The 12,697-nt window shown below is 40.9% G+C and overlaps 1 protein-coding gene across 2 annotated transcripts in view; it reads left to right on the forward strand.

Annotated features, from left to right (window-relative positions):
• Positions 1 to 6,913, forward strand: part of LOC110086551 (cytochrome P450 4A4) — a 23,075-nt gene extending 16,162 nt beyond the window's left edge. Inside the window, exons 10-12 of one of the 2 annotated variants that reach the window (XR_012086385.2) lie at positions 672 to 758; positions 2,514 to 2,596; positions 3,488 to 3,908. Coding sequence is in view for 1 of the 2 variants with exons in the window: in XM_020807522.3 (XP_020663181.3) it covers positions 672 to 736; positions 2,514 to 2,596; positions 3,488 to 3,656 (317 nt within the window). In the remaining variant the exon portion in view is untranslated. Of the gene's footprint in view, positions 1 to 671; positions 759 to 2,513; positions 2,597 to 3,487 lie in introns of both variants that reach the window. The other variant, XM_020807522.3, reaches the window with a different exon arrangement.
• Positions 6,914 to 12,697: the final 5,784 nt, after the last annotated feature.

A 12,697-nucleotide genomic window follows, 5' to 3' on the forward strand; every position in this document is an offset into this window, starting at 1 on the left:
AACAGGATACAATACTGTACCTTCTCGTTTCCCCCAGTTTCTACCAATAACATTGGAATAATAATAAAAAGGAGAGATGGATTATCAATATGTAGAAAAATAGGTTTTACTTGTTTTAAAAGTCCAACATATTTAGAAAATTGTTTTGTGGTCTTCTTTGAGGGCTGTTAAAAAAAGAAAAAAGGGGATAACACAACATTTACCATCATAGTACATTCATAAGACAAGACAAAAGGGAGGGGACAGGATTGCATCCTAAAAGGGAGGAGACAGGATTGCAATTTGAAAGAGAGGGGACAGGATTGCATCTGGAGATTGATGAGCAAATAGTCAATGAATAATTCATTACTTTGAATGAGGTCAGATCTCCAGGGCCAGATGAATGCCACCCAAGAATGTTGAAGGAACTGGCTGAAGAGATCTCAGAACCACTGTATATTATTTTCTTGAAATCATGGAGGATGGGTCATGTAGTCTCCATCTACCTTCAGAAGTCTCCACAAGACACATACAGAAACAAGTCTAATTGCAAATTTGCCATGTATGCAGTCAGCTACAGAGAATTACAGTGTTCTGTAAATAGCAATACATAATAATAATAGTAAGGATTACTATTACCAGCTGACTAAACAATAAAATTGAAACGGAATACTTCTCTCTTTGCTTCACAGGAGTTCTGGTTATGCTGAGTATTTATAGTCTTCACAGAAATCCTGAAATTTGGGACAACCCTGAGGTAATAATAAAGGGATAAAAGGGTAAGAAAGCAAGACTTTTCTCCTGAGATTGAGAGAACAAGATGCTTTTAGTGTTAAAATGGAGAAGAATAAGGGAGAATACAGAAACAAACAGTAAAACTCCTTTGTGGAATATGGATAGTAACTTAACTAAGACTTAGTGATTAAAATTACTGTACATGCCTTTTGTATTTTATGAGGTTATTTATGTTAATAATGCTGTTGGTAACACAATATCCAGATCAATGTTGACAGTCCTTCAACCTTTGGTGGCTCTCTAAACTGAGTAGTTCTTGTATTGGGGATTGAAAAATACACTGAGGTACTAACCAATTTTTTTTAAAAAAGAAAACTTTGTGTTGCTGAGGCCTTTGTGATGGTCAGTTTGACTGAACAGACTCCTAAAGGCTCGCCTCAGGCAACCTACTCAGGAAGGAAGTGACCAGCCAGAAGAGAATGAGAGGTGTGGTAGGCTGGCAATGGTGGAGGGACCCCTGTGAAAGAGGTTAGATGGGATTTTAGGCGGGTTGGGCTAATCCTGGATTTCTTGACAGTGAAGAAAAAATTAGGAGGAGGGCTACGGATGCTTTTAAAAGGGAATGAAAATTAGCTGATTTACAAAATAGCACTGAACAGTAAAATTAAATATTCATATTAAATTTCTGTTTATTTTGCTAGTGGTAGAAGTACTTGTTTGAAGATGTCCCCCCACATCAGATTCCACTGATATTGCAGTCTGCTGTGATGTAAAAGCACACCCTATCAGAGAGAGCATTAGCTGTACAGCAGAAACATATAGGCACAGCTATGCCACACAATCACTATGAGGTTGAGGGCAATATTAATCATTGGTGATTTTAAAGAACGGGTTGATATTCTAAAGGTTATGCAAATGGCAGGAATCAATTAAGTAAACTTTGTGTTATATGGAGACCCCTGTATGGTATTAGTGGATGGAGTGATGGACTAGAACTCAGAAACTTACTTGGCAGGAAGGTGAATGTGGTAGAAGCAGTCCTTAAATATCTCACATTATCTTGAAAACACTGTTACTGTTTCCATATCCCAGGTGTGACTTAACAGCACATAACACCATGTTATATAGTTTACACTTTATTAAGTGGTCTTAAGTCAGCCACATGCATTTTGAAAACAAAGCAAACAGAATATCCTCCAGAGCAGGAGCCAATGTCAATTTGTTCAAAAACAAACAAATCACATTGTAGACCCCAACTACTATTACCTCCACAGTGGTGTCTGCAATTAACAATGAAGTTTCCTATGTCAACCAAATAGGAAATGTGTGGAGTATGTTCATCAGGACCATGGGAAAGGAGGAACATTAAACTTTCCCTCCTCAAACCCTCCCCATGCTGTTACTGCTTCTCAGGCACTTCATGACTGCTATTCACATTTTAAAAACACAGACACACACACATGAATGTAATTGCATTAGCACAATTAATGTCAAGGTTCATTTGGCCTAAACATTTAGAAACATGAAGAAATTTTCCTTTGGATTAGGGGATCTGTTTTCCATGCCAGCATGTGTCATGGCTTAATTACCTAAGTTGTTTGGGCAACATTTTGTTAATGCTGTAATTCCATACATGTTATTCATACAGAAGCCTCGTTGAGTTCAGTGGGACTTACAAGTGCATTCACAAGGAACTGCAGCCAAAAGTGTATTATTTTTCAGAATCCATCTTTTGGTCAGCTTCTCTTTTTGCCATGATCAGTTACCGCACTAACTGAAATACTCATTTTGTGCTACAGGTCTATGATCCTCTACGATTTTCTCCAGAAAATTCAAAACATCGCCACCCATATGCTTTTCTTCCCTTTGCTGCTGGGCCAAGGTAAAGATTGATAATTCTATAAGTTGTTATTTAAAAATTCACACATTTCTGCTACTTTTAAAAAAATGATCTGATGTTATTTTTCAAGAAAGCAGTGACTAAGGTCATGACTACATTTTGAGGGAAGTGTGAATTCACTTGCATTCAATCACTGTGAAGTCCCATAAGGGAGTCCAGTTTTCCATGTGATCAGTTTAAATTAATTGGCCACATAGGAAAGCCTTGTTTGCAGCTTATTAACATAGCTCTCTTGTAACCAGCAGTTGGTGCTGCTTCCAAAGAGCTACTTAATAAGCTGTACTAAGTAGTAAACAAGGAAAGATTGCTGATTTTTCCCTCCTTCCTTTTGTTGTCTAAGTGCTCTAGTGTATCAGTGCTGGCACCAAGCTATTAAATAATTGTATTGTTTGGAAAGCTGGGCTGTATCTTTGCCACCCCCACTCCCATTAGCTTGCTTTCCCCAATGTCGAACATGCCCCCCTCAAAGTGGAGGCAGTAGGAGGCTTCTTCATCTCCTCCTTTCCCTCTCTTCTGCTGTTAAAAAGAAGGAGGGAGAAAGAGAAAGTGCTGGCACAGTGGATTTTCTGTATTGGTTCAAATCATCACACCTCTTAACCAATGCAATTGAATCTTTTTTATTCCTGATTAGGGCAGACTCCTTGAATTAATGAGAGCTATTACATCAGAAATTATGACCATAATTTGACCCCATTGAGGGTCAAATCTGTTAGGGGCTATCAGTCGGAGTTGGACTAAAGATAGTAATAGAGAAACATTCCTGGGGGGGGGGGTGGATATAAAGGTGAAATACAACAACTCTTGTGTGACCATACTGTATTTGGATTTTCTTTTGTTAAAAAGACAATATTTTCACTTTTTATTTCTACTTAGGAACTGCATTGGGCAACAGTTTGCGATGAATGAGATGAAAATCGCTCTTGCTTTAACACTTCAGCGGTTTGAACTTTTGCCTGACCATTCCAAAATGCCTACTCCCATTCAGCAGATCGTCACTCGATCTACAAACGGAATACACCTGAAACTGAAGCCTATTCACTAGGGCTATTCACAGATCCCTTATTTGATTTGGAGATCCACTCATAGCTTGGGAATGTGTCCCAATGTAGACCTGACTGATTCATGTCCCATCCATATCTAATTGTATCTTAGATCTAAACTGATTTGTAAATTCAGCTTTGCTAGCCTTTCCACTGACTTGCATCAGAAACTGCTGTAATACCTCAGAACCTGAATAGAGGAGTAAACCTGCCAAATTTGAGATGGCTGGCATCAGTTGTTCACTTACTAGGCACCCATAATGTTTCTTTTCTCAAAAATCAATGTCTGAACTGGTGTGAAGCTTTCCTGATTAGTCTGAAGTATAGCGGAATTTCAGCCACTTTTTTCTTTCATGTGCATTATATCATTGACGCAAGAATTCATTTTTCTTTGTTCAGCTGGATAAAATCATAGCTGTAATGAACTAAAGGAGAGACTAGGGAGGGAGAAAATTAGACATCACAAAGAAAGCCCATCCTTGTTAATTTTGCACAGACATTGAAGTAGGCTGTAAAGTTTTCTGGAAATTTTTCTAGTGTTAAATTTTTCTGCAGAATATTTCCATTTTAAAAACATATTGAAATACGTTAGTAGTAATGCATAAACATGGTTGGCAGTTTCAAAGTTGTCTTGGCTAGCAGACACATCCTCCCCCCCTTTTCCCCCCCTCATGAACAATTATGATGCACAATCATCCAAACTAAAAATTAAGCAAAAAAAATTTTTTTTAGCTCATTGCTGCTAAGTGTTGGGATGCTCTAATCATACTGCATGTGCCATAAACACTTCAAACCAAAACATCACACCAAAGATTGCTGTGTGTCTATCACAAAAATTTCATCAGATTAAATATTAGCCAAGGTTTTATTAGCTAATATAGGTCATTACCAAAGGCAATAATTATGCTATCGATTGTTATCTTCCCTCCTACCTTTTCAGAACAAGGCTCAAAAGTAACATTTGCCATTCTCTACATTACCACATGCTGTTCCTCTGTTGTTTCCTTTAATCATTGTTCACAGAACCAGGTTTCAAAAGAACTGAATACCAAGCAGGCATCTTATTTCATTACTAGATGTGAAATACAGCCAAACACAACGGTCTCTTTACTATGTGTTTTACTATGTAATATCTGTGTTTCTGACTTTTATATCTGATGAAGTGGACATTTTCCATGAAAGTTGACATTAAAATACAGCAGCTAGTCTTGAAGGTGTGACAGCCTCTCCCTTTTCTTCTTCTTCTTCTTTTGCTTTTGTTTTCTGTTTCTTGTTGAAACATTTGTAACACGACCAGAGCTTTGAAAACTATCAAAAAAAAGTTACAGCTTTACTTTGGCATGATTAATAAAAAGGAAGTGAGCATTAAATAATTCTGTTTGTTCACGTTTTCCTTTTGCTAAACTAATCAGACAAGCTTCTGCGTCAAAGCTAGGTCCTCTTTTCTGATTCTCCAAGCATATTTTTCCAGTTCTACCTGGAAATACAACAGGCATCAAGCTTGCTCCCACCCAGACACTCTATCTATTGTTAACCTGGTCCCACTTTTAGGGCCAAGGGTGCACTGGAGATAAAGCCCGTGGACATACAAACTGGCCTGGCAGCAGCAAAAATAATCCAAAGAAACTGAAGGGAATCCTACGGGGGGGAAACCAATCAAGAAAAAAAGGCTAACATGGAAAGGATGCAAGAGAAAACCACTTCCTTAGGAGTGAAGCCCAGCTGTGGCTTTGGTGGCGCTGAGGACCAAGAGCTCAGTAGATATGGCCACACTTTGGAGGACCGCTTTCCTTTCCCAGCACCACTGCCACCAGTGCCCCCACTGCTACCTCATTCTCTTGTGGGTCTTTGTCCACTTCCAAAGCCTGCTCGCTGCAAACAGTCCTGAGAAATTCCTGAGAGGGAGCACTGCGGAGTGAAGAAAGGAAAACTACAAAGGCAGCACCATTACACAGCAGCAGCTCTGCGGCTGCAGTCGCAGGCAGTGGCATAACATGCAAGGAGGCCCCTCACTTTGCAGCCGGTTTTACCACAGGTGCCAATCGGACTTGTTCTGGTTACAACTCATTACGCTCAGCAGGCATAACCCATTGGCAGACAGACAGACAGACAGACAGACAGACATACAAACACACATGGAGGTGGGGGAGAGAAAGAGTCAGGGATCAAGGAACTGGGCAGGGGGGCTTCTTCCTTTACAAGCCTAGAAGCTCCTGATCTAATAGATTTGTCTGGTCTTTTCTCCTTATGAAGAAGTAAGCACTCCCCGCTGCATTCTTTTTTCTCTCTGTTCCTCATAAATTTCCACTGACTATTGTGTCTTCTCCCTCACCAGGAGGCTCCTGGATCCCTCATCCCCTCTCCTTCTCCACCCCCACCCCATGTGTATATCAGTGTCTGTCTGTCTGCCTTCATGGGCATGTGAAGAGTTGCAATGAAAGCTTATATTCTGATCTGTTTTATCTTTTTTCATATGTCATACTTGTGCTATGCCTCTTATAAAAGAAATAACATTTATTTTAAAATATTAAAATAATAGGTGAGAATAAGAGAAAATGTTTTCGAATTGTGTTTAAGATGGTATTTGACACCGACAAAATTGAATAAAATTAACGCTAGTTATCCGAATGTCTGTTGGAAATGTGAGAAGGGAATTGGTACATACTTTCATATGTGATGGGAATGCGAAAAAGTACAAAGGCTTTGGGAAACTAATCTTTAAAGAACTAAATGACAGATGTGAGAAAGATATAGAATTTAATCCTGAGATAGCTCTGTTATCAATATCTGAGAATGTGGAATATGGTAAGATAACTAGAGAATTGATTGCCAATTTATTAACAGCAGCTAGATTAATAAGGAATTGGAAATCAAAGTTTGAATTTTGAAAGGAAGAATGGTATAATGAAGTATGGAACATTGCTATAAATCCTGATTTAACTTGTAACTTAAAGGTTTAGAAAGGAGAGATGAAAAAGAATAATTTCTATGCTATATGAGGCAGATTTCTTGAATATGCACTAACAAGAGGAAAAAGGAAAGCTCCAAATCAAGAATCAATGCAGTTCTGGAGAAGAGGACAATAAAGGAAGAAGAAGAATAAAGAGAGAGGAAGAGGGTTACTGTAAGAGGTTCCGACTATGGTGGCAGGGAACACAGTCGATTTGTATTTTGGTTTATGCATTTTATGTTTATGGTTATGTTGTAGTTTAAGAAAAAAAATTTAAAAAGGAAAAAAAATATTAAAAATATCTCCACAGCAGCAGTGTCAAGTGGCTTTGAAGCAGCCAGCATGCGGGTGGGTGGGTGCAGGACAAAGTCTCAATGGTAACAAATTTAAAAGCCCATGTAGCCCTCTCAACTGATAACCAACACAACTTAAAAATGGATTAAAAGTTTTCACAAGTGGAGGCACACACCAACCCAAATACCCATGTGATTACTTTGTTACTTCAATCTGATTTCAATCCCTCCCATCCATCTTCTGATTAATTTTCATAATGTAACCATGCCCCAGGATTGCATTAAGTGCTTTCCACTCAATGTCTGGAAAAAAAAATCATAAAATATTTTCTCTACCTTTCTTCCACACCAACCTTGATGGTTCTAGTAATATACCAAATGTGAAGTCTGAGGAAATAGCCATGGCAATGTATGGTTGTTGTGGGTTTTCCGGGCTCTTTGGCCATGTTCTGAAGGTTGTTCTTCCTAAAGTTTCACCAATCTCTGTGGCCGGCATCTTCTCTGAATGTTAGGAAGAACAACCTTCAGAACATGGCCAAAGAGCCCGGAAAACCCACAACAACCATTAGATCCCAGCCGCGAAAGCCTTTGCGAATACATGGCAATGTATCCTTGATAATACAGATGAAAAGTCAAAACTCTCAGCCCAAATCTCATGTTGTAAGCAATGGACCCTGCCCCTAGGTGTAGTCCTTTAAAAAGTCCACCTTTTTACAAGACAATCTGAAGCCGCCTACGCCACTGCGAGGGAGTTGAAAGAGAAATAGGCTAAGCCTAGTGATCCCTATGTATTTTACAATGTCATTTAGCTTTAGCAACTTTGTAGACAAATAGTTTTGGAACTTAGCAAACTCCACTAAATTAACTGAACTTTCATTCCATATCATTTCTGTAGAGCCTCAGAAAATGTGCTACAGTTTATGACAACCACAGGTTTGAGGAACTTCACATTTTTAAGAGGATAACTATGGGGGCATTTAGTCTGCCATTTTGACCCCTGTAGGGTTGGGCTGGTGTGCTTTTAAAGAGGGTGATCAGATGATGTCTTAGCAAGAGCGAACCAGCCCACTTTTCCACAATTTTCTGGCCCATCTCAAGGTCTCCTGTGTTTTTCTGGTACAATTAAGGTTGCTTTCCAAGTATGTGTGATCACCTGTTCTGTTCCAAAGCATGGTGTGTGTGTGTGTGTGTGTGTGTGTGTGTGTTTTTATTATTTTTCAGACATACATAGCCACAGAACAAACAAAAACCTTCAAGACAATCAAGAACACATAAGACAAACAAAACATATAAACGGGGAGGTATTTCCCATACCAACTTATCTATTATATAATTTCTGACTACAGGAGATCTTATGCCTTATTTATGCCTTATTCCCATACTGCATCATAGTATATCCGTGTGTATCTACACATGTTATATTTCATATCTCTATTTTGTATATCTAATTAAGTGTCTAACGTCCTAAGTTTATAGTAAATTTTATAAATTATCTCACCTGCATTTCCATCTCTCTAAATCTCATCATAAACATTTCTCATTTCCTCTTTAAGATTACTTATCCACCAATAGAATCCACACAGGCCAGTTGATCCATCAAAAATCTCCATTCTTATAGAAGAAAGATATACAGTGGTGCCTCGCACAGCGAGGTTAATCCGTCCCGGATTAACCCTCGCTGTGTGAAACATCACTGAGCAGGGCAGAAAAGCCCGTTGGAACGCATTAAACATCGTTTAATGCATTCCAAATCGGCTGAAAACTCACCGTTCAGCGATGCTTCCGGGGTCCGGCAGCCATTTTCGTGCCCTCCCCTCGCTGAATGAGGGCATGAAAATGGCTGCGATCAGCTGTTCCGCGGCTTCAAAATGGCCGCCGGAACAGCCAAAAGGGCCGGGCGCAGCGTTTTCGCGCCCTTGGTAAGCGAGGGGAGAGCGCGAAAACGCTGCGCGCAGCCATTTCGGCTGTTCTGGCAGCATTTTTGCGCCCTCCCCTTGCTTACCAAGGGCGCGAAAACACTGCACCCGGCCCTTTCGGCTGTTCCGGCGGCCATTTTGAAGCCGCGTAACAGCTGATTGGCGGGTCGCAAAACGAAGGTCGGTAAGCGAACCGCTTACCGACCTTCGCTCTGCGATTTTCGCCCATTGGGCATCGCTGTGCGAGCGCATTAGCGATCGCAAAAGCGTCCTAGTAGAGTGAATTCATCGCTCTACGAGGCGCTCGTTGTGCGAGGCACCACTGTATATCTAATCTTGTCAACATAGTTGCTATTATAATGCACACCTATTTGATATCTCAATATACGTGCCTCACAAACAAAAGCATCCAATATTATTATTCATCATCATTTCTAAAATTCATGAATTACATGTGCTTGTCTAGCATTAAATTTCATATCTGGCCAAATATGCTTATAGTATATTAATCATGTTACTTTATATGTTAATATATATCTCTCAAACCAATGATTTCTATTGTTTATTCAGCAAGTAACTTTCTCCCTTTTCATTTTTGCTTATCAGCTCCAGTGTTATCAAACCAGGATTGGCCTCTTGCCTCATTTTTTCATTATATTTTTTGCTAGTTTTGAAATGCCATCTGTAATGTTTCTTTAAGACATTTTCTATCCGGTTGACTAAATTCATCCCAATATAGTGTTTTGGTTTTGGAGCAACATAGATCTGTCCGATCTCTGATCGTAAATTTCTGCCCTCAAATTTGCCCGTTTCTCCCCCTTTACATTCTTTCCTCTTGGAACAGTCTCAGTATACTTTTCCCCTTCTTTCCAACCTCCCCTTTCATCCTTTTTAGGCATCTTGTCCAACTTTTGGAGAAAAACAGTCTTCCTCTCTCTCTCTGGCGACGACAGTTGTTGAGTAAGTTCAATGGTTTGTTTATACTGCTTTAAAACAGCCTCTCTCTCTGACAATAGTAGTTGTTCATTAAATTCTGTGGTATTTTTAAGCTGTTTGTCTTCACTATCTTTCCATGCAGTCCAAGAAGTGTCATCTTCAAATCTGTCCTCATTCTAAGAGCTAAGCCTTGATATGATTAATTATGTCCAATTGACACTCTTGAAGAAGTCTCTTAAATAAATCTCCATTGTGGGTTGCAATAATGAGTCTCCCCTCCCATCCATGTCAGTAGCAGCCAGCAGGTTAATTACTCAGATTTCCCTCATGATTTATTAGCTAGTCTACACTTCAAATCTTACGAAAGGGAACTCTAATCGCAACTCCAACCGTGCCAAAGATGTTATTTGATTTATAATCCACCTTGTAGCTAGATGCAGAGTGATATAGATTAAATTGTGCAGAGGTATTTAAAGTTCTTAATTCCTAAATTTATGAAAAGCCAGTTCTCTGGGAGAAAGGGTTAAGAGAGAAAAAGAACAGAGTTAGTTTCGATTTCTGAGTTGTGACGCAGTAAGAAAAACTCCAATGTAACAGGCATTAGCAAAGTTATGCCGGTTGAGATCTTTTATTTATTTATTTATTTATTTATTTATTTATTTATTTATTTATTCATTCATTCATTCATTCATTCATTCATTCATTCCCAGTATTTTTTAGCCGCACCATTACCAGTGGCTTCTGGGCAGCGTACAACAGTATTAAAACTTAAAAACATTAAAAATATTAAAAAGACAATATAAAATATCCTATATTAAAACAATTCTTAAAACATTAATATTAATAAGTCCTGCTGCTCATGTGGTCAGCTAGAGAACACTGTTTAATTAAAATGCTGGCTAAACAGAAAGGTCTTTGCCTGGCACCGAAAAGCCAAAAGTGTTGGAGCCAGGCGGATCGCTATAGGGAGGGCATTCCAAAGTTGGGGGGCAACAGTCGAGAAGGCCCTATTTCAACATGCCACCCCCCTCACCTCTTTCAGGGATGGCACCTTCAGAAGGGCCTCCTGGCCTGATCTTAGAAGATGGGCAGGCTCATATGGAAGAAGGCGGTCCTTTAGATAACCAGGTCCTAAGCCATTTAGGGCTTTATATGTCAAAGTAAGCACTTTGAATGGGGCCCAAGCAGCAACCAGCAGTCAGTGTAAATTTTTCAGAACTGGCGTGATATGAGTCCGTGCGGCGGCATCACTTACCAGCTGTGCAGCCCAGTTCTGTGCCAGTTGCAGTCATCGGACCATCTTCAAAGGCTGCCCCACGTATAGCACATTGCAGTAGTCCAATCTGGTTGTTACCAGTGCATGAATGCCTGTTGCCAGGCTCCGCTCATCCAGATAAGGGCAAAGTTGATATATTCTCCGCAACTGTAAGAAGGCACCCCTGGACACCGAGTCCACCTGGGCTTCTAAGGTCAGACCGGGGTCAAGGAGCACCCCGAAGCTGTAGGGGAGTGTAATCCCATCTAAGGCAGGGAAATGGCCCTTTAACCTATCTGGCTGGGCACCCACCAGCAGCACTTCTGACTTGTCTGGATTGAGCCTCAGTTTGGATTGGTAGAAAATGAGGGGTAGAGTTGGGTGTCATTAGCATATTGCTGACTCCTCAGCCCAAACATCCTAACGACCTCCCCCAGCAGTTTCATGTAGATGTTGAATAGCATGGGGGACAGTATAGAGCCCTGAGGAACCCCATGACACAACTGCCATGGATCAGAGCTATTGTCCCCCAGCACCACCTTCTGGACTCGATCAGTCAGGTAGGAGCAGAACCACTGTAAAACAGTGCCTCCCATTCCCATCCCAGCCAATCTGTCCAGAAGGACACCATGGTTGATTATGTTGGAAGCCGCTGAGAGGTCCAGGAGAACCAACAGGGATGCATTGCCCCTGTCTTTCTCCCAGCAAAGGTCATCAAACAGTGCAACCAAGGCAGTTTCCGTCCCATAACCTGGCCTGAAAACCAATTGAAATGGATCTAGATAATCTGTTTCATCCAGGAGAGTCTGGAGATGCTCAGCCACCACACATTCCAACACCTTGCCCAGAAAAGGGAGTTTTGCTATTGGTCGATAGTTGATCACTAGACCTGGGTCCACATTATGTTTTTTTAGGAGTGGGCGAATCACTGCCTCCTTTAATGGGGCAGGAACCACTCCCTCTCTTAACAAGGAGTTATCTTCCTCCTTATCAGCTTCCAAAAGAGCAGATCTGATATTTTACTTGCTGTAGCTTAACAGCAGATCATTAATCTCTGTTCCTGCAGTCAGTTAATAAATCTTCTACCTTCCCCTCTCTGGGCAGCTAACTCACCATCATGGCGACTTCATGAGACGGTTGCGTGTGGGAAGGGAAACTCTTCCAAAAGACAGACTGCCATCTGAAATTGGGCATTTCCAAAGCCCTCACTTGTAGCAAGTCCACTCTCCTGTGGTAACTTGTCCCCCTCCTCCTGGGGGGTCCTCTGACTCAGAGTAAACCCAGGGGAATCAAGAGCCCTGGAATTTCCCCTGTTCTCACTGCTCGTCGCTCCACCCCTCTCCCCTCAGGTGGCATCTTCAAGTTGGTTTGACAATGACAGTGTTGTGCAGGAACACCTCCTCCTCTTTTGATGCCCCCCTGTGTAGAAGTCAGAGGGGGAGGGCTTTGAGGAACGAGGAGTTCCAAAAACTGAGGCAAAGCCTTGTTGGCTGGTGGGCTGACATGTTGCCTGCTGTTCTTGCAAATGAGGTGTGTGTATTGTAAACAAGAGTGGAAGGAGAGACGGAACTGCTGGAAGTTCCTTTGAGGCAGCTGCTCTGAGGTCTGGTGTGTTTTTTGGGAGAGGGAGGGGAGATCCATTTTTCTTTTCCAGTGGGTGTTGGTGCCTCAGAGAAAACACCTCCTCTTCTCC

This window comes from Pogona vitticeps, chromosome 4 (genome assembly GCF_051106095.1).
Source record: "Pogona vitticeps strain Pit_001003342236 chromosome 4, PviZW2.1, whole genome shotgun sequence".
Taxonomy (NCBI): domain Eukaryota; kingdom Metazoa; phylum Chordata; class Lepidosauria; order Squamata; family Agamidae; genus Pogona; species Pogona vitticeps.